This window comes from Acromyrmex echinatior, chromosome 3 (genome assembly GCF_024713525.1).
Source record: "Acromyrmex echinatior isolate Ae372 chromosome 3, ASM2471352v2, whole genome shotgun sequence".
NCBI classification, from domain to species: Eukaryota; Metazoa; Arthropoda; class Insecta; order Hymenoptera; family Formicidae; genus Acromyrmex; species Acromyrmex echinatior.
This window is the reverse complement of record NC_141854.1, coordinates 23,315,302-23,342,290: the sequence shown is the minus strand read 5'-3', so window position 1 is coordinate 23,342,290 and position 26,989 is coordinate 23,315,302. Positions and strand designations below refer to the sequence as shown.

The 26,989-nt window shown below is 34.7% G+C and overlaps 1 protein-coding gene across 8 annotated transcripts in view; it reads right to left on the bottom strand.

Moving 5' to 3' along the window:
• Positions 1-101: 101 nt before the first annotated feature.
• Positions 102-26,989, bottom strand: part of unc-104 (kinesin family member unc-104) — a 34,127-nt gene continuing 7,239 nt past the window's right edge. The window contains exons 2-29 of one of the 8 annotated variants that reach the window (XM_011051592.2): positions 17,547-17,734; positions 17,365-17,447; positions 17,166-17,244; positions 16,526-16,871; positions 16,185-16,440; positions 15,615-15,772; positions 15,364-15,503; positions 14,912-14,950; positions 14,037-14,174; positions 13,445-13,891; positions 13,147-13,352; positions 12,949-13,066; positions 12,078-12,250; positions 11,554-11,732; positions 10,801-10,938; positions 9,652-9,789; positions 9,436-9,554; positions 8,992-9,367; positions 8,832-8,922; positions 8,630-8,745; positions 8,009-8,552; positions 7,745-7,934; positions 6,891-7,138; positions 6,515-6,817; positions 5,748-6,035; positions 5,439-5,575; positions 5,263-5,364; positions 102-5,122 (exon numbers count right to left, since the gene is read on the bottom strand). In XM_011051592.2, the coding sequence (XP_011049894.1) occupies positions 5,020-5,122; positions 5,263-5,364; positions 5,439-5,575; positions 5,748-6,035; positions 6,515-6,817; positions 6,891-7,138; positions 7,745-7,934; positions 8,009-8,552; positions 8,630-8,745; positions 8,832-8,922; positions 8,992-9,367; positions 9,436-9,554; positions 9,652-9,789; positions 10,801-10,938; positions 11,554-11,732; positions 12,078-12,250; positions 12,949-13,066; positions 13,147-13,352; positions 13,445-13,891; positions 14,037-14,174; positions 14,912-14,950; positions 15,364-15,503; positions 15,615-15,772; positions 16,185-16,440; positions 16,526-16,871; positions 17,166-17,244; positions 17,365-17,447; positions 17,547-17,646 (5,355 nt within the window). In that variant the 5' untranslated portion in view covers positions 17,647-17,734 and the 3' untranslated portion in view covers positions 102-5,019. The remainder of the gene's footprint in view (positions 5,123-5,262; positions 5,365-5,438; positions 5,576-5,747; positions 6,036-6,514; positions 6,818-6,890; positions 7,139-7,744; positions 7,935-8,008; positions 8,553-8,629; positions 8,746-8,831; positions 8,923-8,991; positions 9,368-9,435; positions 9,555-9,651; positions 9,790-10,800; positions 10,939-11,553; positions 11,733-12,077; positions 12,251-12,948; positions 13,067-13,146; positions 13,353-13,444; positions 13,892-14,036; positions 14,175-14,911; positions 14,951-15,363; positions 15,504-15,614; positions 15,773-16,184; positions 16,441-16,525; positions 16,872-17,165; positions 17,245-17,364; positions 17,448-17,546; positions 17,735-26,989) is intronic. The other 7 variants (XM_087404625.1, XM_087404624.1, XM_087404623.1 and 4 more) reach the window with 7 other exon arrangements.

Below are 26,989 nucleotides of genomic sequence, written 5' to 3'. Positions count from 1 at the left end.
TAGTTCAGTTCATCCTCACTTTAATCGGTGTAAATAAACGCGATTAATCGTAAAATATATAATGAGAGCTTTTAACACGTGGATATTATTTTGAAAAGAACTTATTAAGCATATAAGCTTTTTATTGACCGATTTATTACACGTTACCACTTACAGTGAGCCTAGCGAAATATTCGAGTAACCATAATATAATATTTATAATAAATACTAGTTACAGCGTCGATGCACGTTTCCGATAGCAAACGGTCAAACGAAAACGCTTCGTAACGGATGTCCAGTTACCTTACAAACAAATACATAAACTTATATAACTTGGTACAGGTCGCATCGCCGTTAGCCTTTCCATCATTGTGTCACTCGCCTCGCGATGATCGACAATGTTTGACAAAGGAATGCTTATTAAAGTATAACATTAAATTTATTTATATATTTATATAATTTATACTTTGTATTATGTATATATATAAGCGAACGTGTCCTCTCGCGCTCTCTCACATACTTTCTCCCTTTCATGCGTTTCCACTCGGATTCTCTTTCTCTCTATCGCTTTCTCTTCCTCTCTTTCCCTGTCTTTCAGCATCTCATACACGCTCTCATTCTCACCGTGTCCGTTCTTTGTTCTTCTATATTTCATCTACTAATAATAACAATGATTATTAATCTCTCCAACGACTTAAATGTGATGTAAATTCCTCTCATAATATACGCGTTTCTTTTTTCTCCCTTTTCTTCCTTCCCTTTCTTATATATCTTCCTCGTCGTATATACCATATCTTGTCTTGCGGTATAGTCGATAGAGAGCCTAAAGTTCAACTTATACATTTATGCATTTATTTTTCGATATATCATATGGTGTGTCGTTAACAAAATAAAACTATAAGATACTACAACAGTCAGCAAGCGAAAATGGATAATCGGTGACGGGGCATTTATATTCGTGTGAAGCCGCGATCGAAGAAAGACAAAAGAAAAGATATAATCGGCCTCAAGATCGAACGCACAAAGCGTCTTTGCGACTAGAATCAAGCGAGTTCAGAATCGTTTTCCGTTCAATTCCGATATCGACATCCACATCGGAGAACACTCCCCCAGAGAATCTTGTCCCTCGAGAAACGTCAAGGTACACGAAATCGATAGACCACTTCGATGGAAGGGCAACATTAAAAAAAAAATGTTCGCACTTGCAAAAGGAGCTTGAATAAGGTTAAAAGATAATAATTAAGACAATAATTAAGGAATACAATATGATGCCAGTACACACTTGACCGATAAGAAGAATATTACGTGGAACTTATACCGAATTGTAGACGCGCTCCCAAGCACTCACAGAATGTAAAGAAGCAATACAGATTCTAATATATATAATTATAAAAATGTGTGTACATGCATACATTCGACTGTACAATGGGTGTTCACTCAGTAAGCAAAATGTTAGCGGCATGCTAACAGCTTGCCAGCAGATTCTGCGGCAGATTGATATCAGTTGTATTAAGCTCGTGATCTGCCCAGTAGAGCTTTTGTTATCTGATAGCAGATTTTTAGCAGAGAAGGTAAAATTTCATAGCGATTAAAATGGAATATTAATTAAATGATTATGAAAGATTCTACTCTATTTTTGCGGTTAATCTGTTATCAGATTCCATTATTGAGTGTGGCATGGCAAACAGCGCACTGGTCTATCCGGAGATCCCGAGTTCGATCCTGGTAGGAATCAAAATATTTACGCTCCTCTCGGAATGTATCTCCTTTCGGAGCTCCATCAACCTCCAGAGAATATTCTTGCTCACAGAAATACCTTTGGAAAAATCCGCCGTTCGAAAAAAAAAATATTAAAATTCCTATATGCTTAGAGCAATTGAATAATCAGCGTGCGCACCACAAGCATATGAGAGAGGAGTAACACAAGTCAGAGGCCTAACATAAGAAGAAGATTCCATTATTGCTGACATTCTGTTAACAAAATTGATAACGGATACTTTGCAAAGTCTGTTCAGTAAGCAAAATTTGCGCACGTACTCTTAGAGATACTACCGTGTCTCCTGATGTTAGTTTGTCGACAGATTCGAGCGAAGTACTGTGGCAGATTGGCATCAATTGTATTCATATGAAACTCGTGATCTGCCAATAGAGTCTAACCGACATAATTTAATAGCACATACAGCCAGCAAAAATTAAACAAAATCTGTTATATATTTTATAACAATTCGAATATTATCGAATATATATATTTAAATGATTACAAAATTCTGCTGCTTCTGCAGTTAATTTTCCGTCATATTCTATTAGCAAATTTCGTTATATTTCTGCTGGCATTTTATCAAGAGAATTGGTAGCAGACACTTTACAAATTTTTTTTTCAGATTTGACTATCTGGACAATAGGAAATGTATTCGACGGCACGGGATGAAAACAAACAAATTAGGTTTTTGCTGTGCGTGAAATGTCTCAGTACTACATATCGACTGTCATGAAATGCTATTATATACGTATATATAATATCTATCAAGAGAATGAGTCCTTCTTTGACTACATTTCAGACACCACAGTCGCGTGAGTTAATATCAAAGATGTTAAGAGTTCTCCATGTAAGCTGCATGGAGACACATGTATTTATAATGCCGCATCTTTTATCCGAAATCTGTTACACGTAAGAGAAGTTTCGGAACGTTTGCAATCGTTTATAATCTTACGAGGAAATTAATCAATTCGGATTGAACTTTAAAGGGATTTTCATTCATCTCTAAGTTCTTTAGAAAAGAAAGAAATTGGAGAATCAGATCATTCTGCTTTTGAAAAAAATTAGATCGAACGATTGAATCCTTTCTGTATCAAGTTTAATTATAAATTCACTTTTTTAAAAACAAGTTTTATCGTCGTTATAATTCTAATTTTATTCATTATGCTCAAGCTACAAGTGAATTAACATTTGTTAATCCAAAATTGAATATTTTCTCGTTAGATGAAATTCGTCGACACGCATTCATCGTACGTCCGAGGATGTGCTTGCCACATTACGTAGTGAACATGTTTGAGGAGCATTGCTTAAATTCTAAGTAGACATGAAAACACGATGTATCAGAGTGTCTATATCCACAGATTAATGTAATTTTATCTATTTTGCATGCTGCAAGATACAAAGTGCGAAAATTCCAGCTTTGTCCTAGCTTCATATCAATTGTGGATCTCGGTCGATTACAAATGGAAAATTTCTTATGACAGTGCCGCTTGCTTGCCGACTACGCGCATTTATTCGTATTTCGAAGAAGTTTTTTCAGTGATATTATTTTTCTGCTTATTAGAACATTAATTTTCTTTATGTAGAACTCTCGTAACGACAATTTAAAATTTTGTATGATTCGTATATAAACAATTTAAGATTTCGTATGATTCTCGCCTCAAAATTCTCATCTCAAAATAAAAGTAGGAAAAATATTTTTAAATGTATGCAATGTATGTATAATGATTAAAGAAAAAAAAATTACATTCTCATAATTCCACATTAAAATTGCAAGAGAGTTTCATAAATTATCGTTGCAAAATTTCTACATTATTTTTAGACAAAGATTTTTAGAAACAAAGAGTTACAAATACTTGTAACTCTCTGTTCTTAACAACTTTTGCTCTTCGCTTTTAAACTCTTGAACCCATTTGTATAATCAAAAGTAGTTGGCAAGTACTAAAATATGTACAGAAAATTTGCAAATATCTTAAGATAGGAGAGGATATAAAAATTATTTTATATCGAGGATAAATGATTTAGTGCGAATAAATGTTTAGAATTACGTTAAAAGGAAGTATTCTACGAGTTTTATGCTTCAAGAAGTAACGATTCTTTCCTCTCACTTCTTAGTTTTTACATCTTAAATAATATTCGAATCTTTTTTCATTCTAATACAAAGTTAGCGTCGTTGCTTTGGAGCAATGCTCTTATTTTACAATACGTGCGCGTTGCAAATAAAATTATTTGAATCTTTAATTAAGAAGATAAAATCTTCATCGAGCGACGGCCGATCGATTGCGTGTACAGCAATACATCCGATTTTTTATACGTAAATCGGATAGCCAGTATCGATGTATATATCTAATTTGCTCGAGTAAAAGAAAACGATTATTGAATAAAATGGAAATGTAATCTTTATAGAAAATTGTCTTTACTCTTAACGATCGTTACGACGCTAAAATGTTAAAATGCTAAAACAGATAGAATGATAAAATGTTAAAATAGGTAGAGAATTATCTTAAATGAATCTTATCAATTTGCCTGAATTAGTTTACAAAATGTTGTCTTTTTTTTTCTCCTTCATAATTTTTCGCACTAAGGGATCGTTAAGCTTGCGTATGAAATTATTAATATTTTTTTATCTCTCGTTTATTTCGTTTTCTCTCTTTCTTTCTCTCCCTCTTTCTCACTTTCTCTCGCATACTTTCTCTTTTACATGTATCTATTCCTTATCCCGATTTTCAGTGATCGTCTTAGGAATATGTTTATTAGGCATAAATGCATTTTCTATCTTCCTCACACATCGCGTACGTAAGAGGTATCGCATAGTTACACGTTGATATACGTGTTATAGAAATAAAAATTCAACGAAAATATTCGCGCGCGATCTCGTCTCGTCGACGTGGAGAGCACTTCGAATGCGAATTCGAAATGTACGGAGAGACTTAAAAACGAACATTTTTTTTTCCAACACAGTGTAATCGAATGCATTTGTACGCGCATTTGTAACTTCTTCGAAAGACGAGCACCATCTTCCTTTTCTTTTCTCCTTTCTTCCTCATTCTGACTGCTCTATAACGTGCTAAAGGGACGCTGTGTAAAGTAAAACGTCGATATTAATATGCTGCCAATCGTGGATAGTCTCAAGGGACAGCTTCGCCTCCGCTCGGTCAATCAAAGACTAGCGGAAATCGAAAGTTGCAGAAGTCTTGGGACTCTAAGGCCGAGTGTGACCAACACAGCATTTTCTCCGACATGTTTGCTATTGCACTCGTTACCCCGGCCATAGTGTCGACCACTCACTTGGTCTGATTGTTCTGCTGCTCCAGTTGTGGTGTCATGCCTATCGGCGCGCCATTGCTTAAATTCGGGGCAGCCGGACTTTTGCGGGCAAGTTTCGACCTACAATAGTTTATTAAGCATTTTATCTATTGTTTTCATAATTTTCATGTATAAGATAATAATACGTATAGTTAATTGGAGTCTTCACGATTTATTATTAAGATAAAAGGAGCAAAATAAATTTACACTATTGTACATGCCTAATTTGACCAGCTAGAAGAGGATTAATCGCATACAGCCAGTCGTAAACCTCCTTATCACCTAAAGTCTGTAGCAAATATCCTCTGTGTTTGGTGACGACACTGCATAGACAGACATTTTAGTATATGTTGTACAATCGTATCTGTACTTACTTCCTTATTCGCGAACAATTTACCTGAAAGTATTCGGTACTTTCACCATGGCCAGCTGATCCTCGGAGTATTCGACTTGAGCCGTAGCCAAATTAATTAATGCCCTTTCGACGGGATCTTTCTCCTCTCGGAAAATGAGAACGTACGGTCGGCGAACAGCCTAATATAACAAAGAAAAAACGCGCGGACATTGAAATCTCTTTAAATCAATAATTTTAGATTAAGAATTAATATTATTATATAATATGACTTGAAAATAATTTAATTATATTTAAGCATAGCTTTCTTTTCTTTTAAATTAGATAACATAAATTTAACGGTAAAGGACGTACCACCCAGCGTTTTTTCCAACCATTGGTTTTGTGCTCGAGAACGTTCAGGTAGCCTTTCCGCGCGATGACCGGACTTATGCGTATTTCCTCCACCTCTGGCACATACAATACCAGGTTCTCCTTCGATGGCGAGGATGATCCAAGTGGCGGCGGTGCGACAGTACAAGTCTGATTAGCCGACTCGCTCGCCAATATGCTCTCCTGAAGTTCTTGCAGTCTAGCCCTTTCTGGTGAACTCAACCTAAGGAGGCACGACTTAGACTTGCTCCATACTATTATATCAGCAGCCTGCAAGTAACACTCCAACATAACCCCGACCATGAGCAAATCATGCTGGCGGTTGTCTCGACATGTCTCGGCACTTAAGTCTCGAATGTCACACTTTGAAACGAACGAATGCAGAAGCAGATGTTTTGAAAGCTATATCGATTCGAGAAAGCATAATATTTGAGAAAGCGCGATAATATATAGTGAGCCAAACTGAAAAAAAATGCATGAATCAATCGCCGCTTTACACGATAATAAGTAAACAATTAAATCAAACGCCGTTTTTCAAATCGTTCGAAGCATTTGTGTCTTCCTTTCATATATATTGGAATGTAGCAAAATTATACAGCATACATATCAAGAGTATTCGATAACGAGTTAACCGAATTTTTCGAATATCGAATTGTTTTTTTTTTATAGATAAATGTATTAATATGGCGAAGCAAAGCATGGACAACCGCTACTAGCAAGAGCACTCAGGGGCATGCAGAGAGGGTTACCTGCTTTAAAAAATCGCTAGCTTTCGCATATACTGACTCTTGAGATGAAGACGATATGACTGAAGACATCATAGACGCGGATAAATCGGTTATGGTGTCTTCCCCGGGCGAAACATCGGACAGTAATATCGGTTCCTTGCTCGGGATTCTTCCTTGGATAAGTTTAATGTACTTAGTTGTTAATTCACGATCTCTTTCGGTCATTTCCCAGGGTTCGTAAACGTCTTTACTCGTCGAACGTTTCAGTTTTACTGGGCTAGCATGTGGCTCGTTTGTGGCCTTTGCCACCATATTACATACGTCCTATATCAGATTAAAATTATTATATATAATTCTATGTTGTATTTCAGTATTTAATAATATAAAATGCGGTTACCTTTTCGCTCTTCGTAAAATCGTGCAGAGGCTTATTGCAGAATGGTATTTTGTCAATACCGAGCTTCTCCCGCAACAACAATGTATGTCGTACTCTCTCCACTTCTTCCAGCCTCGTCAACTTTTCGAGCTCCCACTGATGATCGAATATGAGACTGTCTCCGCGTGGTCTCCATCCGTGAAGATTCTCTTCACCCCGGACGTATGTGGAGCTCGTGTCCAAGACGCGACGTTGACGTCTTTGAACTCCTATAAATATATGGGGAGGAAAAATGGATAGGTAACAAGAAACAGGAAAAAACCAAAAATATAAATAAGTATAAAAATATTATTGTTCATTAAATATTATTAGGTGTTGGAATTAATTCGTAGCATTTTTAATGAAAGAATGTTATTTATTTCACATGAGCATTAAAAAATACATTAATGAAAGTACTTCCCATCTCTTGTAAAACGCTACGAATTAATTCCAACACCTAATAATTAAAGAAATCTGTTATACTCAGCAATAGTGCAGTGAAACAATATTGTGTTTTTTTTATATTAAGATTAATATTTTAGAGTCAGAATAATCAACACAATATACAGCTTTAAAATAATTCAATTATATTTAATCATTGCTTTCTTTCCTTTTTTCAAATTAAGAATGATATTTTGGTATAGATGGTTTTGGTTTCAATATTTGAAGTCACTAAAAAAATATATTATAAGTATATTTAAGATATATCTTTTAAGTACATATAGATAAAAGATATGTCGCAGACATATAATATAATTTGAAAAATGAGACGTTATTCCGTCTGAATGTGACGTAAAGTAGAACACGGGACTACACTATGGTTAGACATAACAAACCTGGGCTACCTGCTTCCGAAGAACGACGTAACACCAATTCGTAGACGCCGCTGAGTCGATTCGCTTCCTGATTGCGATAGCTGCCACTAAATAGATGCTTGAGTGAACGTGGCCCTACTCTTGCGTCCCTCCCATAGATGATCATGCTCAAATCTTTCGTGATAATTGCAGGTCTTCCACAATTCTCCAGCTAAAATCGATACAGGTGAAAAGAATAAGCTTCCTGAAATGTTCTCACAAACCATCAAAATATCTAATACGTACCTCGAGATACGCGGAGATAGTCATGAAGATTTGTTCTCCATAAGACGTGACTCGATTGAGCAGAGCCGAGTTGTGCAGAGAGCTGTCCCAGGCTGCTTCGAATCTGAACATGGTTCGATCATCACCAGGAATTTCGAGATACTCGCCCGGGAACAGACCCAGTGAAAGCACAGACGAGTCATTATCTTCTTCCTCCGGTTCCGGGGTGTTTCGTATGCGGCCAACCACAAGTTCGCGTACGTCTTTCCACCTCAATTCAGAAGCCGGCTCGTGCACAATAGTGATTCGTATACGTCGCTGAATGCCCTGATGGAGCAGGAACAGTCCACGACATGGTAGATCATCGCTATGGTCCACCACTGACGGCACGTACTCGCCATTCGGTGCCAATTCGCAGATCTCGAACCACACTAATACATCGTATTTAGCATGCACATGCGATGTGCTGGGAGACGGCAGAACACTCCCGAATTTCGGCGAACGAACTGGCTGACTGATCGGTATGGATGGCGGTAGCATTCTCTTCGGTGGCTGTCGTACGCTGCTATGTGAATACGAATGTGATTATGAAATTTTCTTAAGCAAAATCTAAAAGAATTAGTGTTTATGATTAATACTCACTATTCCAGTTTCGCATCTTTGTGCAACGGATGTTGCTGATAATGACCAAACACTTCGAAGACAATAGGTTGAGTCTTCAGATATTCCAAGAAGGATTTGGTAACCGTAACTGTAATCTATATTAATTGAGAGATATTATTAATTAGCAGGCTTTAACTTTAACAAAATTTTAGACCTGAGATTCTCTCTATATTCGACTTACATTCTGTACGTGATAAAATCCAGGTGGATTACCCTTGCCTGTGTTCTTTACCGGCTCTGTCGAGAAAGCTTCATCGTGTCGATGTAAGAAGCTGTAAAAGTAATTACTTTGTAGGTCATATATTACATGTTAAAACAAGCTGAAACAGACAGACACTTACTTGAACTGACAGAAAATGTCAGCGTACTCCGTGGAAATACCCATAGCTTGTAGGACCGTTACCCTGAAAGTGAATTCTGCACCGGGTTGCAAGTGATCCGGCAACTCTTCCTCTTTCATATCGCTCGAGACTGAGCTATCACCTCTGCCGCTGTCGGCATCTCCTATATCGTCCTCGTCTTTCATGTCCTTCTGATTAATTTCGTTATGCCCTTCAACCACGCGTTCCTCGTGCAGCATAATCTGTCGATTTTTCTCTAGAGTCTGAGCCAGGAGCGAGTTGCGTTTATTATGCTTATGCCCACCAAACAAGTCATCCTCGAAGGAGATTCGAGCTGATTGTCTGACGCCACTTGAATATTCACTGTTTTCCTCTTCTAGAAGAAGGGTTCGTTATGTACATCTTATATATGCGAAAGACGTGAAATGTAGATACGCTACGTACCAACTACGGCTTGTACAGCGACTCGTAAGTAACCCTTAACGTCGCCTTTTTCATTTACGATAGCCACTTTGTGAATCAGTGGCACTGGGTACATGAGGTTGCTCAAATATACGAAAGCTCTGAAAAATTTTACATCAGATTAGCATAATAATCAAAAGCAAAAAGAGAAGAAAAAAATCAGGAAGATCGTGGTGATATTTAAATTCATTCATTTACCTGCCGACCATACGGAACCACGGAAATCGATCGTAAAATGGATCGCCTCCCGTAATAGATTCGATATTGAAGTCCGGAGACGTCGGTGAGAGCTCCGCCTCATTGTGATACATCTCGCGCATCAGCTCCAACCTTTGTCTGGAAAGCAGACGAAACTATCGTTTACTGCTATTTCCAATAACAAGACATTATGCGAATGCAATCATAACTCGTGTGTTAAGTCATTTAAGTGTGTTTTAACTCATCTAAAATTTCTTCGTGTAAATTTCATCTATTTATTATTCAACGTTTTCGACTTTTTATCTATGTGTTTTAGTAGAAAATTATATATATGTATATATGTATATATATATATATATATATATATATATATATATATGTGTGTATGTATATACAATATTCTCATGGGGTTGCGAGTTTAAGCAACCTTTCCATCAAAAAGCTTTGTTTCAAAATAAGGACAAATGTTATTTATATTATTTATATAATATTTATAAGCAAGCGCTAATGTAATAATTTATAAAAAAAAAACATTGAAATATTTATATGTTTGTTATAAAACCTGAAATATCGAGTCTTCCCTTTACGTGTTTAATATTTTTTTTTTCTTCGTCGTTTTCTTGATCGAGTTAATTAAATGTACGTGCATGACAAAGTTGGAAAGCGAAATAGTGAGGACACGAGCTCAGCAGGAAATAACTAGAAGATGTGTCGGTGTTGAGACAGACGTGCACAGAATGCGACGAGACGCTTTTCTTTACATTCAGACAGCAATAGAGATGTTCACAGCAGCGGAAGCGGTGCTGCGTAAACGATGGCATAACTTTTGGTGAGCCGAGGGCTCGTACTCATTCCAATCCGATTTGCGTCGTTTGCGCTACAAATCTATCAAAGGAAACCATGCAGATTCAACCGATAAGTTTCGCGAGTTCAAAGTGCAAAGCCCGTTTCGTTTGTATCCGCGCCGGAGGGCACACAGCGTTACCATACCGAGAAAAGCCTTTCAAGACAGACAGAACAAAAAACGACAAAACGCATGGCGGTGAAAACGGACTTTTGCGCCAGCGATAAGGGGATTCTTCGAAGGCCGAGGGCATTTAAAGCGTATTACATGGCGAAGAGGAGAGCCTCGCGCATTCGAGCACCAACCTCGAAGGCAAAAGATTTGCGAGCGAGAACTTCGGATTAGAGTAGACCGTAAGACATTGGAAAATATCCTCTTTGGCCTCCGGAGTGCTGGGGCTCGAGTCCTCGTTGTACACATGTCGCATCAGCTCCAAGCGCTGTCTACAAGTCATACATGTCATTACTTCGCGTGAGTGGGCCGTGCGATCCCTTTAAGCCGGATGCGGATCGAACACCGAGTCTTATTTTAGTATAAGCTGAATTCGCTCTCGCTCGATTAGCGAACAAAGGCCCACGATTCAAAATTCAATTCTATGATCTTAATCATCGTGCAATGCCTAGTGCGCGCAGAAGAATTTTTGATCGTCTCGCGACTGCATATTGTTATAAAAATATTTAGTTTTCGTATTACTTTTGGCGCAGGTCGATAATCTTCATAATTTTCATTAAGTGCACAAGAAGTGCATTCGGTAACGTGCGACGGTAACGAAACAGAAAAGAAATCGTCGAACGCTGTATAAAAAAGGATCTTGTTTTATAATGAGAAATTAAATACAATTATAGAGGACATGCTATGAATATATAAATTTGATGATTTAATGCCATTGTAATTTAGCTAGAAAATTACTCCAATGTTGTTAAATTTGTCGGCAAATTGATGGTCATTAACAAAAATTACTTCTTAGCGGCAAAATACATTTTATTTGTATCAGTACGAATGCTCTGTTAATTAAATAAACACCGTCGTAAAACGTAAAATAGAGCAGTAAAGCAAACCTTAGCTTGTCCAAGGTCCAGTAATGCGTAGCACCATTTTTCATATCTTGAACTTCAACGGCGACGATCGTGCGTGGGAAGGGTCTTTCATCCTCCTCGTCTTCGTCCATAATGGGTAAGAGATCCGGAGGTAAGGGCGAATAAAGGGTGTCCGTGAGTAAGGTAAATTGGAATTGAACCTAGAAAAGAAAATTAATGTTATAAAACCCGTTATACAACGGAAATATTTTTCCTTGGTTTTTTAAATTTAACATATTTAAATACCATTTTTGTATAAATTTTCTTTGTGCAATATTAAATTCTGCAAATGACTATCATTACACTCGAAAAAGCATATGTGTAGATTATACGAATGCGAAGATCATACGAATAAACGTAATTCACATCGGTATTAACATTAAAAGAAGTTTAAAATTCATATTCCCGTATTCGAAAATATACAAGAACAGAGGTGCAGAGGTAGTAAACGCAAGTGAAAGAAAGCCGTGCCAAGAATTGTCCGTTGTACATTTCCGCGACTATACCTTCTTTTTTAGTTCAACGGATATAGCATTAGCCTCTTTGAGGAATATCGCGTTGCCCCAAAGATCGTCCCGTAAACTCGTGAATTGATGATATTTCCACTTGCGGAAGGCCCAAGCGGCCAGTTGAAACTCTCTCTCGGTCCAGTTGCTCTCTGCGTCAAACAATGGGTTGACTGAAATGCAAGCCATTACGAGGCAAAACAGTCAGAGAAGCCAAGCGTTTGATGAAATAATACCAGTTACTTTGTTAACACTTTGACAGTCATATCATTCATATTTGGGTAACGTATAAAATTTATAAGAATTATATTTCTTGTTATTCATTTATAAACAGCAATTTTATTTATTTATCCGATTTTAAGAATTATCTTACTAAGTATTTAAAGCATTAAAGAGAAATGATATAAATTATTAAAAAATAAACATTTTCGGTCAAAGCGAATCTTACAAGTGCTTGGTAACATTCATATGTGAATATATAAATACAATTCTCTCTTATTTGTTTAAACACTTCTCGATTTATTTAATTTAATATTGTAATATAAATTATATTAAGAAAAAAACAACAAACTATTAAAAAATATATACTATTATTTATTAGTTACTATTATTTACTTAGATACTATTATTTATTAAGTTCAGCTTAATAATGAAATCAGCTTAGCAATCAAAGTGTCAAGTATATTTCAAATGTGCTATGTCTCATCGACAACATAAGGCCTTATAGCATGCAATAATTTCAATGGTGTGAAAGACATTTGTAAGTCTGAAGAGTTACGTGAAAGATACAGTAAGACGATGCCCAGTCGATCAGGTATAGCTATACTAAAGTATATTAAAACTCAGAAGCGACACGTTTCTCCACACTCACCGAAAATATCTTCCTCGATGTTGTTGAAGTCTTCTGGCGTATAACTGCTGTACATAGACATAGTCATACTTTGTTCTTCCACCTGCCTTTGTAGCGCATCTATCCGTGCTTCGTAGCTCTATTCACAGAAAAAAATCAATTGTCACAATTAAACGATGTATTAAAAAGACATCATGTATGTATTCGTATTATATGTACCTTTCGCTGCTCTTCAAACAATTGATCAGCTTCCTCCTTCTCTTTACGGAACTGTTCCTCCAGTACAAGTAATCTCTTTTCCATTTCAGCCTTTAAATCGATTCCCTGTTTTTCTAATAGCTCGACCTGTGCGAAATTCCAGTCTGCTAATGGTTCGTTATTGCCAGGAGTTTCCGTCGGGGAGCCATTCGCTATCCGTTCACGTACTGCATAATTAAACACAGAGATACAATATTTTATTCATACATTTCACTAAATGTTTATAATTCATTAATAAATAAATCCAAGTATTGCATACCTTGGTCTGGATGATTAAATCGGAAAACATGGCTTTTTCCCAAGATGACACGTGAGCCAGTCGTTAGGATAAGTGGCTCGGTTACTTCGCGACCGTTGACATAAATCAAGGCTCCGTTCTTCGGTATAAGAGTTATAATTCCTTCATGGTTCTCAAAAACGCAGTGCTCCCTAAGTATATGTGGGCCACACAGCTGGATATCCTGAGGTACGTGTGCCTCGGCACTACCAATACGTGTGAATCCATCCTTGATGTAATAGATCAGACATTCTGACATGAGAGGGTCCTCGTTCAGATTTACCAAGTGCGGTGTTTTCTTAGGGGAAAAGACGCCCACTGTGACTCCGTCCTCTTTCACAGCGACTCCCATTTCGGCGAAAACTGCCTCGCGTTGCAAGCGAATTGATTCGGTTCGCTTTAACTTCTCTTCCCATGTTTCGTTCAATTCTAAAACAAAAATAGAGAATCAAATAAAAAGAATACCTACTATACATTTGTTAATTTGACAATTTTCGAACTACATATTTATAATTGATTATCAATGAGATAAGAATAGAAAAGACTATCAGAATAATCGTTTACAGATACGTACCTGCGATTAATTTTTCAGACGCTTGCAATTGTTCAACCGCCTCTTCGGCAATGGTGGATGTAGTATGAGAAGAAATTCTTGGTCGAGTTTCCTTGGTGTCTTCTTCATTTCGCTTGTTCGTTCTAATAATTTCATCCCCTGCAAAATGAGGACCGTTAAGAATCGAGAAAACGACAGTTGTAATATTTAAAATAGCAAGCGTCAGAGTCGGTATCGTGAGTCGTGTAAACATCAAAAGCCATAATTAAAGCAGTGGCTGATGAAGAGAAGTATTTCAGAAGCTGTAAAGTTTATATTGTTGCTACATATTCATTCTAAAAATGTAGAAACATAACTAGTCTAGGACAGATACTTTTTTACAGAGCATCGAGATGCTCTAATGAATATAAGCATGATCTAATCGCCATTTGATATCTATTGATATCTTTTATATGCACTTTCGAATAAATTCAATTAATTTGGCATCCTCATTGTGTCACATTTTCTCTTTCATAAATGTAATATTTTATTTTTAAAATACATTTTTACTTTTATAAATAGATATATAATCAATTATATTAATTTAGATTTTCATTTAAATTTTAAGAATTGTCAAAAAAGTTATTAATTGTATGAAATATATGAGAGAGGGAAGCGCAATCAATAGATATTAACAAGACAAATACATACAATAAGTGATGAAAAAGAAATTCGCGAAGCAAACGTACAAAAATTAAGAAAATCGACATATATCAATAACAAGTATTATGCGCTTAGCGATGAAATAAGAGCGCATAAACAAAATAAAACAACAAAATATCTACAAAAGAGGCGCAAGAGATGCCCGTCTTGGCTGCACTTTTTGCTTACAATGGATTGTTAGCATTTTTACTTACTAGGTTCTTTCTTTTCGTATGTAACTTTGCCATCTGGCCCTACGTCGAGCGCAAGGAAAACAAAGAGAAGAATACTATGTGAATGGATTGCCTGTCGCGCGCTGTGCAATTGCAATTAGTTTATAGCAGCCAAGAATTCACGTTTGCAACACGTGCATTCAGCATTGTGATTCTCTGAATAATTTATTGTTATAATCTATGCAATTATTATCATTATATTAATCAACTAATAGATAAAGTGAGTTATATTTATGATGAATAGCACTTCAATATTCTGCATATTTCACGAATTTAAGACGATTATAATTTAAGATTTATATTTGATCATTATTAATTTAGCATATCTATATATAGTCTGTCCTTGTCTGTATATGCTTTTTATAATAAAAAGTCCTCTAATTCGATTTAATATTATAATTTCTAATAATTTTCTAAAAATGCTTTTAATTTACCTTCTTGTACATCGATGCCCTCCTGCTTTAGAAGTTCGCGTAATTTCTGTATCTCTTCTTTGAGTTCTCTGATAAGTCTGGCATTCGCGTCTTCGTTGACCACGGCTTTGCAGACAATTTGTTTCGCTCTGTCTGCGTATCTGCGAATAAAACGTAAGCCTGTTAGGTCTAATCATTAATTAAACGCTTAATTAAGTCATTTAAATTTCAAGAATTAGTTTGAAAAATATGTAGTAAATAATAAATCTTACCGTAAGGTTGAAAGTGTCTCATCGTAATTGATGTCGGCAGGACTAACTGCTGCAATCATAGCAGTTTTTGAATTTCCGCCCAAATTCTCCCGCAACAACCATGTTAAAACGGAATCTCTATATGGTATAAAATCGGCTTTCTTCTTCTTTTTCGTTGCCTATAGAGAAACGCAAATTTGTTGATAATCATTATCGATGCTTTTCATTTGGTAACACAAATCTACATAAATCGAAACAAGTGTCTTTCTATCTTTGTTACTCTCTGAATGTCAAGAAAAATAGAATGTTTGTGTCGACTTGTGTCACTAAATGGAAAGCACTCAATATATTACACAAAATATATTACATCCAAAATATTACAATTAAATATATTATTTTAACGTGCAATATTTATTATAATTAAATATTCTTTGAATTATAGTTTTAACTGAACTTACCGCCTGACAATCCAAAGTAGCAAACAAGTAAAATAATGACAGAAATATAATACCTAATGTAAGATAAATTCAATGCTCAATGTAAGAATTACAATGTAAGATCACACAGATTTGAGCAAAGTATGATACTTACAATTTCAGCCAGGGCACTGATAACCTTCCCGAGAGTCGTCAAACTCTTATTAATGTTAGCTCCTTCTTTTAATCGTGTCCCTTTCGCACCCGTTGAATCAGCTCTCTCAGATCCGGCTAAATCGACCAATGATATTTTGCTAACTTTTTCCGTCATCAAACCAGTGGTACTATCCTGTTGTTGTTGTGTAAAGAATATCGTGAAAACTGCGTGTGATCTACTAGATGTTTCATTCATATTGGTTGCTGCGACAGTCCTAGAATATATTTTCAATAACGTATTGTGTACAATGCTATAAAAATAATTTTTGTAAAATTTCAGTTACTGAGCATGAAACCAACCTGGCCTTGTTACCTTCGTCTATGAGATCGTGAATGTCTTCATATGATAATACTGCTAACTTGGAAAGATCTTCAACATAAGGTCCGTAAAGAGGGTGTTCCCTTACTCGAAGATTTCCCCTATTTTTCGGATTTAACAAATCGCGCACCCTTTCGCAATAGATTTCCATATAACTCACTTCTACTGAGTACTTCAATCGCTCATTAGATGTGTAACTGATTTTCCTAAACAGATCCTTGCAAATCTGTGGTATTATTCCTTCCTGCCCTTCTTCTTGCTTACCCATCATGGTGTAAGATTTACCGGCGCCAGTTTGACCGTATGCAAAAATGCAAACGTTATAGCCTGCATCGCAAAAAAAAATAAAGAGAATTATGTCTTGTTTATTAGTAAAATATAAATTTTGCTTCGAAAGACAATGATCTTTACAAATTTATCTAAGAACTAAAATAATTAATAACATATGATTAATAAATTTAATTTAACATTAATAACATGTGATTATTTACAATTATTTTTCATACAAAAATTATTAATTCATTTACATCATTTAAAATACAATATTGTCTTAATTATTTCTTTAAACGATTTTTTAAACAAATAGTTAGAAAAAATGTCTTATTGTTAATTAATATTTACCTTCAAAAGCATGTTCCAACATTTCTTCACCGATATCCTTATAAACCATGAGCTGAGACGAGTAATTCTCATCATTTGGCTGTAATAATTTTAAAAATTTAAAAATTAAATTTTATCCAAATTAAACATAAGGATATCACGTCAACTACTATAACTACTATAAGTACTATATGAAAAAAAACTATATTAAAATACTTACGTCCATAGAAAAGTAGGAATAGTCATAATTGAAGCTCTTGATCGCTTCTTTGCTTCCTGGTGTAGCTTTCGGATTCACTATGGCTGCAAAAGAAAAAGTAACGAATCAAATGTGTATACGATAAACTGATAATTATTTCATAAATTGCTCGATTTAAGCTGCATGTTAGAAGTAGTACTTACAAGTAGTACTCCCCGTCATTTCTATGATACATTGTGCCTGACGACTGACTTCGCGATAGTTGAAGGGCCGTACCCTCACCGCCACCTTAACCGACGACATTTTTCCTGTTTTTTTCTTCTCTTTTTAATTTAACGTCGGATCAAGTCGGCGGCGGTGCTGGTGATAACTTCCTCTCTCACTCGTCTCTCTATAACAAAATAACGTCTCGTTAATTGTGTCACTGTAGAATTAATTAATTTTACGTTTAATATCGTTTATTGCGAGTACGCGACAAAAAACCTGCTACGAAACTACTCTGTAGTCTTCATATCTAAGAATATATCTCAGTTATTAATATATTATTCCGATAATACTTTTCCATGGAGGTGAATAAGAAAGAGTAAAAAAAAAACGCGCAGTTTGCACAATATATTCGCGCGTGGAATATTTTTCACGTCTTTAATTGTTGACTTAAACCACTGAAATCAAACAGATCACTTTACAACAGACTTATTCTTAAGGATCGTAAGATTCACATGTTTTTTTATTAAATTAAAAATATATATTTTTTCATGTAGGGGCAGTTAATCGTTGACTTAAACTACTAAAATTAGATAAATCACTTTACAATTTATTCTTACATGACATATAAGTTCTATGTCTTTTCATTAAATTTGAATGCTGATTTTTTTCGTAAATATAATATTTGACAAGTAGAAATTATTGACCTAAACTACTAAAACTAGATAGCTCATTTACAACAGAATTTTGATTTATTCTTAAAGATCACATAAGATTCACGTGTCTTTTTATTAAATTCAAAATATACGGTATATTTTTTTGTGTGCGAAATATCTTTCAGATACGGAAATCGTTAATTGTTGATATAAACCACTGAAACTAGATAGATTTGTTACATCAGACTTGTTATATCAGATTTGTTATATCAAACTTGTTTTTAAGGATTATGTAAGATTTATATGTAGTGTTTTTTATTACATTTAAAATGCCGTAGTATATTTTTTTTTAAGTATAAAATTTTTCATGTAGGGATCGTTAATCATTGATCTACACTACTGAAATCGGACGGATCACTTTATATCAGACTTATTAAATATTGTATAAAATTCACAAATATGTTTTTATTACGTGTTTATATTAGATATTTATTAAAATACATTATTTATTTTTTTATCGTATGCGAAATATATTTTTTACGTAGGGATCGTTAATCGTTGACCTAAATCACTGAAACTAAATAGATCACTTTACAGTAGACTCATTCTTAATGATCATATAAGATTGATCCGTACTTTTGTTAAATTTAAATTGCGTTTTACAAGATTTAAATTTATGCAAATATGTTGTCTAGTGTCTCGTTAGGCATAAAAGAAATTTCAACGTTCGAATTCACGTAATTATTGGCCGGTCGAATGTGATAACGACATTTTATATATTTACAAGCATCGTAGGAGACTTGTGCGGGCCATTGATCCGTCCAGAAATACGTGAATTATCGGATAAGGGAGAATAATTAATTAGTACTGTGACCGATCTATATTTGTAGGAAACTGAAGACGTGTCATATTAATGCGAGAGACGAAATATTTATTTTAGTTAATCGGCGAGTGTTTGCAGGAAAGAATGAACGAAAAAAAAATCTAAAATTAATTTTCCAAATATTCGATTAGTAGCCGATCAAATCTCACGATATCAAATTATGTTAGAAAAAAACTTAACGAGAATCAAACTCGTTTAATTTTCTATAAATATTCACAAATCAATATTGTTAATACAAATGATGGATGTCATATATTACGAAGGTATATTGACGTCATTATATGTCGATGCGAGGAGTATGTGAGATAATGCATTCATGCATTGCTCAGAAAATTGTGCGTGTAGGTCGATAATTAAAAAAAAATACAACGTATTAATATTATATACAAAAAAAATATTATATACAAAAATACGTCAGTATTAATGCATACGTATCTATTATTAAATACATACAAGTGTAAGTTAATATTGTTAAAGTACAAAAAAACATATTCCTTTTTTCGATGTATTATTTAAATTTAATCATTTAAAATTGTTTAATTTTCCGATGTTATTTAAATTTGTCCATTTAAAATTATTTCATTTTTAGATTTATTAAATTTATTCATTTTATTTTTCATGTGATATTTGAAAGAATATATTAACTGTCTGCAAGTTGATGGATGACAACTAGTTGTCAATACTCCCGTTGAAATTTCAAAAGGATTGAACCTGAAGGCATAGCAATTGCGTAACTTACGTGTGTAAATTAGTTATCAGGAGTTGTGACATCTTACGTAAAAATTCGCATGAATGCATAATCGAATCCGACCGATGCTAACAAGACGAGAGAAGCTTCTCAATATGCGGTACTAACGCGATTCAGGGAGGGACCATCTAATTAAACTTACCTTTATTTATATTTCTTCTAACAAAAAAGAGAATTGTATTTGCTTCTCGATAAGCTATTTATTACTATTATATTTAAGAAGTTTCGATTTAAACTGAGATCTGATTATTTATAAATTATGAGAAGATGATTATAAATGAATAATGCTTAACCAGATAATGGAAGAACAGGATAATTAGAAGAGAAAAGGATAGCAGGAAACGAAATAACGGAAGAATAAGGAAGGATAATGAGATAAGAGGAGAAAATTTCTCCTTGAAATAAATATCTCAGTTACTCGCTACTGACAGAAAACGAAAATGTAATATGTATTGATAATTCATTAAATATATAACGCATTTTTCTCACATTAAACATTAGCGTAATGAATTTTACAAATGTCAACATTGACATGATAGATCACTGATGACTAAGGCTATCCAAATTTTTAAATATTTATTAAAAATAAACATCTAAAAGGATTTTAAATGGCTACACAACAATGTAAAGTAAAAAGTGTGCTATACAATAATAATTTTTATTTTCATTAATTATTTATATATATTGCGCAATATTTTATCATTATATTATATATATTTTATCATTATGTATATGTTTATAAAAATTGTATTGTGAAATGTATGTAATAATAGACGTACAAAATTTGCTGGACAGATAGTATATTAAGAATATTAAAATAAGAATCGAAGGAGCTTCGAACTCTAGCATCTGGCAAAACCTGTCATTTCTCGAGGATGTTAAAAAACACGCGGATCATCTAAAAGACCGCGATGATAGCTTTGAGGAAATCGAAGGGATGATCAACGATCAGATTTCCGGAAGAAACGTCCCTTCTGTGACAAGGCCGTTCCTGTAATCGACGTGCAAAACATCCATCACGGCAGCAGCGTGATCGATACGACAGCGTATCCGAGTGTAGTTCGCCGGAGGAAGGTCCGGAAGGGAGGCGGGGAACGGCGGGCACGGTGTGTATATGTGGATTTTTACGATCGATCGTCTTCACGCTCGGAGGATACGACGTCGTACGGACATCGGGCTTACCTCTTCTCGGCGGAAAGAGAACGCCGAAGGAGGGCAGTCAAGCGGGAGTGCCAAGAAAAGACCGAGGATGTCTTGATCGCGATCCAAGATCCTTTCCCTTTCGCGTGAAGAAAAAAAAAATAATATACGAATGACGAGACGAGAAGAAGAGATTCGCAGACGACACTCGCGACGACGCTCCTCGCGGTACAACGGCGTTCTCCACTTCACTCTACGTCACTACGTCGGCCATCCGCTGAACGATCCGCGACCCGCGAGAACCTCGGCAGCCACGTAGGCGGACATTATAGCGCGTGTATACTCGCGCTCACGCATACGAGTTACGAGCCACCCTGCACTACCTGCTGTCTATCGTCCGCTGAGCAGACGTTCGGCTTCGCCACCCCCGTTGCAACACCACCCCGTAGTCGTAGCGAGTGCTGACGATGTTACACCGCGGGCGCCTGCGTGCTACCTCGTCCGTCGTCCATCGTCGTCGTCGTCGTCGTCGTCGGGGACGCGAAGTCGTGTGCGTCTAGGGTAGGGATGTTTAAGTTTAGTAGGGTACTGCTATCTTCCTACCCTTTCGCTATCGAACCGAACACGGATATCGATACTTCCTTCTAAGAAAAATTATTTCTTCCGACGATCGAAATGCCTGAAATTTCTAATGTAATCGATCAATAAGAATAATTAATACGCATCCGTTCCGTTTTTCAAGCGCGGCGACATTTATCTGATAAAATTATAACACTGAATTGAAGGATTTTATATAATTTTTCGTATTTTAAGTTGAAATTAAATAAAATACTATTTATTTTATTTATTTTTTTTATATAGTTATCTATTTAGAAATTGTAAAATGTTTAACAATCTAATTTCTTCTAATTTCTTTCTTAATCCCTTAACTCACTTTTTCCTCAATTAATTATTGTAAGTTATCAGTATTCCTAGACTTTCCATATATTTTGGAAAAAATAAGATAAAAATAGTCCACATGTGTAGACTACGTCATCTCTCTTTATATTTTCATGGAATTTGCATAATCCACTAGAACATTTTCACTCTCCATAAAGTTTTTTATTGTCCGTATTTAATATTCGCAAATGAATAAAAATATCCTGTACCCTATTAAATTAAAGCATCCCCAGTCGCACCCTATGTCTCAGGTTACCGTGCCACATTTTAACCGCCAGGGGGAGGGGGTGGGTGCCACGCGCGCGAGCGCCTTGTAGGCGGCTTCTAAGGGGTTGTAATGTTTGTTCTGTCACGCGCAACTGCGAGCTCATGATTTTCGCGCTGAATGACTTGAGGTACGAAATACAAAGGTCGTGTAGGCGGACGCCAATATCTTTTACAAAGTGAACCGACTCCGGTTAAAAGCAAAAAATAGAAGCAAGCTAATTAAAGAGTAGGTGGCACAAATTTAAGTTTGTCAATTTTGATGTAGCATTCATTGCGATGCAATTCACCGAGGCTTTGTTTACCCTTTTGTTTTATAGCAAATTTATACTTTCGTGTTCATGTATACATACATATGTGGAAGCAAGGAAAAGAGATTTAATGTCTCACAGGCGCACGTTTATCTAGTTCATGCCAATGAATAGAAGATATCTCAGAGAGATATAGCGTCTCTCCCTAGCTTCTTGTATGTATGTACGTAATAATGAAAAGTCATTCAAACTTTCAGCTGATTTTATTAGAATGATACGCTACATAAATAAATTTTGATAATGGGATTATACGAGACATTGATGCAAATAAATTTAATGAATTTTTAGGCACGATCAAGACTCCATTAGATTTACGACATTAATTCTTTAATAGCGAAAAAGAGAAGGCTATGTATATCGGATCGTGTCGAAGTATAATAGTAGAATAATAAATTAACATAGAAGGAAATTATTTATTAAACTTTTAAAATTCAGTCGAATATCATGCAAGATGAAAAAAAAAACAAAAAAAAGATAGATTTTTCATTAATAATGACATTGCATATTTAGTACAATGTCAATAAATTAAGCAAGTGCTACTCTGGATTATTTTTATCAGCATTTTAAAAAACTGCAATGATCATATCGTTAAGTGAGATAAAGTCGATAGTTTTTATATTTAATTTTTATATGTGGTATAATTAATAAAGCTTTAATATGCGTTGACATTCACTGTTATAAAATTTTTATGTGACCTGGTTTGAATGACAGACATCATATATAAGCTAAAAAAAAAACAATGAAAAGATTAAATAAGTCTGATTTATAAACAACTTTGAAATAATTAAATAAATTTAATTATAAAAGAGCCGCTTAACTTTTTAGATCGTAAAAATATTTTAACTAATTGTAGTCATATTTTAGTTTTCTTAATTAATATTGGTGAAGTAATTTCGATAGAGAATATACCTAATAAGCTATTGTGTGTGTGTGTGTGTGTGTGTGTGTGTGTGTGTGTGTGTCGAAAATTCCACAAATATCGTATCAAAGTTCGTAATTTTTTATAAACTGTTTCAAGTGGTCCAGAAAATTCGAAAAACGCTAAAAAGATGAAATCTACTTTCGCAAAATATTGTCACATAAGAAAATATTTAAGATGTCTTCAATATATCCTAAAGGATACATAAAAAAATGTCTGTTTCCAACAATTATCTTATAATTTCTTTATCTAATTGATTTCTAATTGATTAAATCAATTTCAGTCGTATCTTAATTTTCTTAATTAATATCGGTGAACCAATTTTGGCAGAAAATATAATTTATGAGCAACTTCGTGTGAACGTCGAAAATTTTGAAAATATCGCGACAACTTGTAATTTCTCATGAATTATTCCAAATGATTCGGAAAGTTCACTAGAAAGATGAAACACTCTGAAATATTGTCACACGAGACAATAATATTTCGAACATCTTTATATATTATGTTTATTTTTACCAATATAGATTAACTTGTAATTTATTCCTTATCTTTTTCTAATTCTCACAACATAGAAAAAGATAAAAAATAAATGAAACCAAGATCAAAGTTAATCTACATTGAAATGAGCATTAGACGCATGTTTCTGCATCACGTTGTTCTCTGGTTTCATATCGCACAATGCAAAACAATTTTCCCGTGTTGTCACGTGAAGTTGCACTCGTCTTTGCATGCAAGAGACATTGGTTATTATTATCTTCTAGCTTTTACAACGGCGTCTGCATTGTATGCCTTTAGAAGGTATTAAACGTAGATATAGTGAAGCGTTTTAAATATGGGTCTTTGTAAAAAAGTCAGTGATTGATTTGATTATCGCATACAGAATCGTATAATAATCCTTACTATCTGAAGATTTAATCATCGAAATTTATCTCATTAATCTCGACAATTAGAGATTCGATCTTGGAGACTGCACAGCATGAAAATTTCGCGTGAGAATTATTTTCAATGATTATCATCTGGATGTTTTGCATATCAAAAATCTCTGGAAGATCTTAAAACGGTGCATGCAAATCGGCTGTTACATTCCAGGAGAAAATCTTTAAACGACCTTCGCATTGACGCGTCATTTATTGAAGGTGGAAGGGTGGAGAAGCGATCCTTACGGCCACTCTCACCCTCTGATGAAGCTGCGTAGAGAAGTGATGACTCATATACGAGGGTAGTTCGAAAAGTTCTCGATTTGACACAGAGATGACGCTAAAAGTATTAAACTGTTATAATTTTAGATAATTTTTATCCTGCAGAAGGCTACTGTCAAAACTTCAGACAGATGCATTCATTATTTCAATTACGTAAGTTTCCTTATTTCAATTACGTAAAGCAACCAACTTTTGGTTTTTCTTAATGGATTTTTTTAATGAATAAAAAGTCGAATATCACACAGTGATAAAATATTTCATTTTAAAAGATTTAACGCAGAAATAAAAAACGAGCTTGATTCAACTTTGAGACAGCCAATGTTTTCTTCATCAATGTTTTCAACTGTATTAAAAAATAGACCGTTGAATTTTTAACGTGGTCGTATGTCCATAAATGATGGTGAATGTACAGATCATCCAAAAACCGCTACGATTGACGAAGTCATTGAAAAAATCCATAATACTTGTACTATGTTGAATGACGAGATTGTTGATCGACGAGTAATGCTCCTGATAAAAAAAGTAAGTCGAATGTAATGGGACAGTAATAGAAGTGTAAACGAAGCTTTTAGGAGGCAAAAATTGAAACAACGAAACGTAAAAGGGACGTTTATACTTCTTTTACGTTCTGTTGTTTCAATTTTCGCCTCGTAGAAGCTTCGTTTACTCTTCTATTACTCTCCCATTACATTTGACTTACGCTCCGATTCTTATTTTCAGGAATGGAGTCTACAATAAGAGTCGTAAACGGTCGTGGGATCTTAAATCGTCAAAAATTGATCAATCATAGTCGATTATTCTCTTCAGATTCTGTGATTGGACAATTTCGTACGGTTTAAGGTTCAAAACTTAAAATTTCATTGCAGACGCCGCTTAATAGTCAATTAAAAACGCATTTAAATGAACATTTCTAAGGATTTGGATGTGTTCGAATAACTGAATTTTTTACGGATCTTATCACATTGATGAATTTCTTTCCTTCCAAATATGAAGAAACATGGCTGCGTTCAGCCGAAAAAGTTGATCAATGAGCGCTTAGTGATTCTTTAATATGATTGATTCCTACACTTATTTGTCACAACTGTTTGGAACTGAATGGATTTTTCTTGTGTTGTCAAACCACACAAAAATCTAAAGATATGTATTTTTTTATACCAGTTCAATTTGAGATTTAAGGAGTGAAACAACTCTTTAAAACTTAATGGCGATGAAGTATTTTTTAAATATTATATTATATTTTTGAAAAATTTAAATATGTAGTTATTAAGTATATAAAAATTATAAAAATTTTGTCTAAAACATTTTTTTATATATTTCACTATCATAGATAATTGATTCGAATGAGATATAAATATTAATTTTGAAGGACTGTTTCCTTTTAAATCTTAAATTGGACCAACAAATAAGGACCGATTGGATAAAGATATATCTCTTAGAATTTTGTATTTAACAACATATTTCAAGGAATCGAATTCCGACAGTTGTAACAAGTTCCTTGTTAGATTCGACGAAATATTAAAAGTAAGAACCAATCATATTAAAAAATCATTGAACGCTCATTGATTAGTTTTCTCTACAGAACGCAACCAATGGCTCGTAGGAAAAAGATTTGACTCAAATACTGAAGTAATTTATGAAACTAACGCTTACTTTGAAGGCTTATAATGAAATTGTATTATGTAGACGGTATAAAAAAGTTAGAATCGTTGAAATAAATATATTGAGAGGATTATGTAAAAAAAAAAAATCGTTTTGTCAAAAATCATGTGTTTTCTTTGTTAGACGGACAACTTTTCGACCTATTCTCATACATCATACACAAGAAAAGTATTCTCATCCGGCACATTTTATATAATTATGATCCGTTCTAAAGGGATCAATTATACCGGCCTAAAAAATTAAAGCTGTCTGAAGCATCCATACCAGCTCTCATACCAGATTATAAAGTTTCAATTCGTTATTATATCATAATTCTTCATTTGCGATAGCGATTCTCACGATTCTACGAGAAGAAAACGTACCATCGTGATCAGAACGAATTTCTAAGATGGATCGTCAGGAAAATTAAACGAACGTGACGTTGTATATATTAGAAAGAGTTTAGCCTATTCAAGAATTTCGTCAAAAGGAGTTCTATGACTAAGTTCGGTCAGTTTCATTTGAGAATTATTGATCTACATTGCATGAATAGAGAAAGAGAAGTAATGTGAAGTTGGAATTGACGTAGCCATTTGGCAATCTCGCCGAAGTTAAATGAAACTCAAAGGTATGTCGGACCTTCGATATCACTTCACCTATGAATTTCAACCACGTCTTCGCGTAAGTCACCTCGCGGCATTCTCGCGGAAGATCTCATTTCGTGAAATGAAGGAATTCTTTGGAG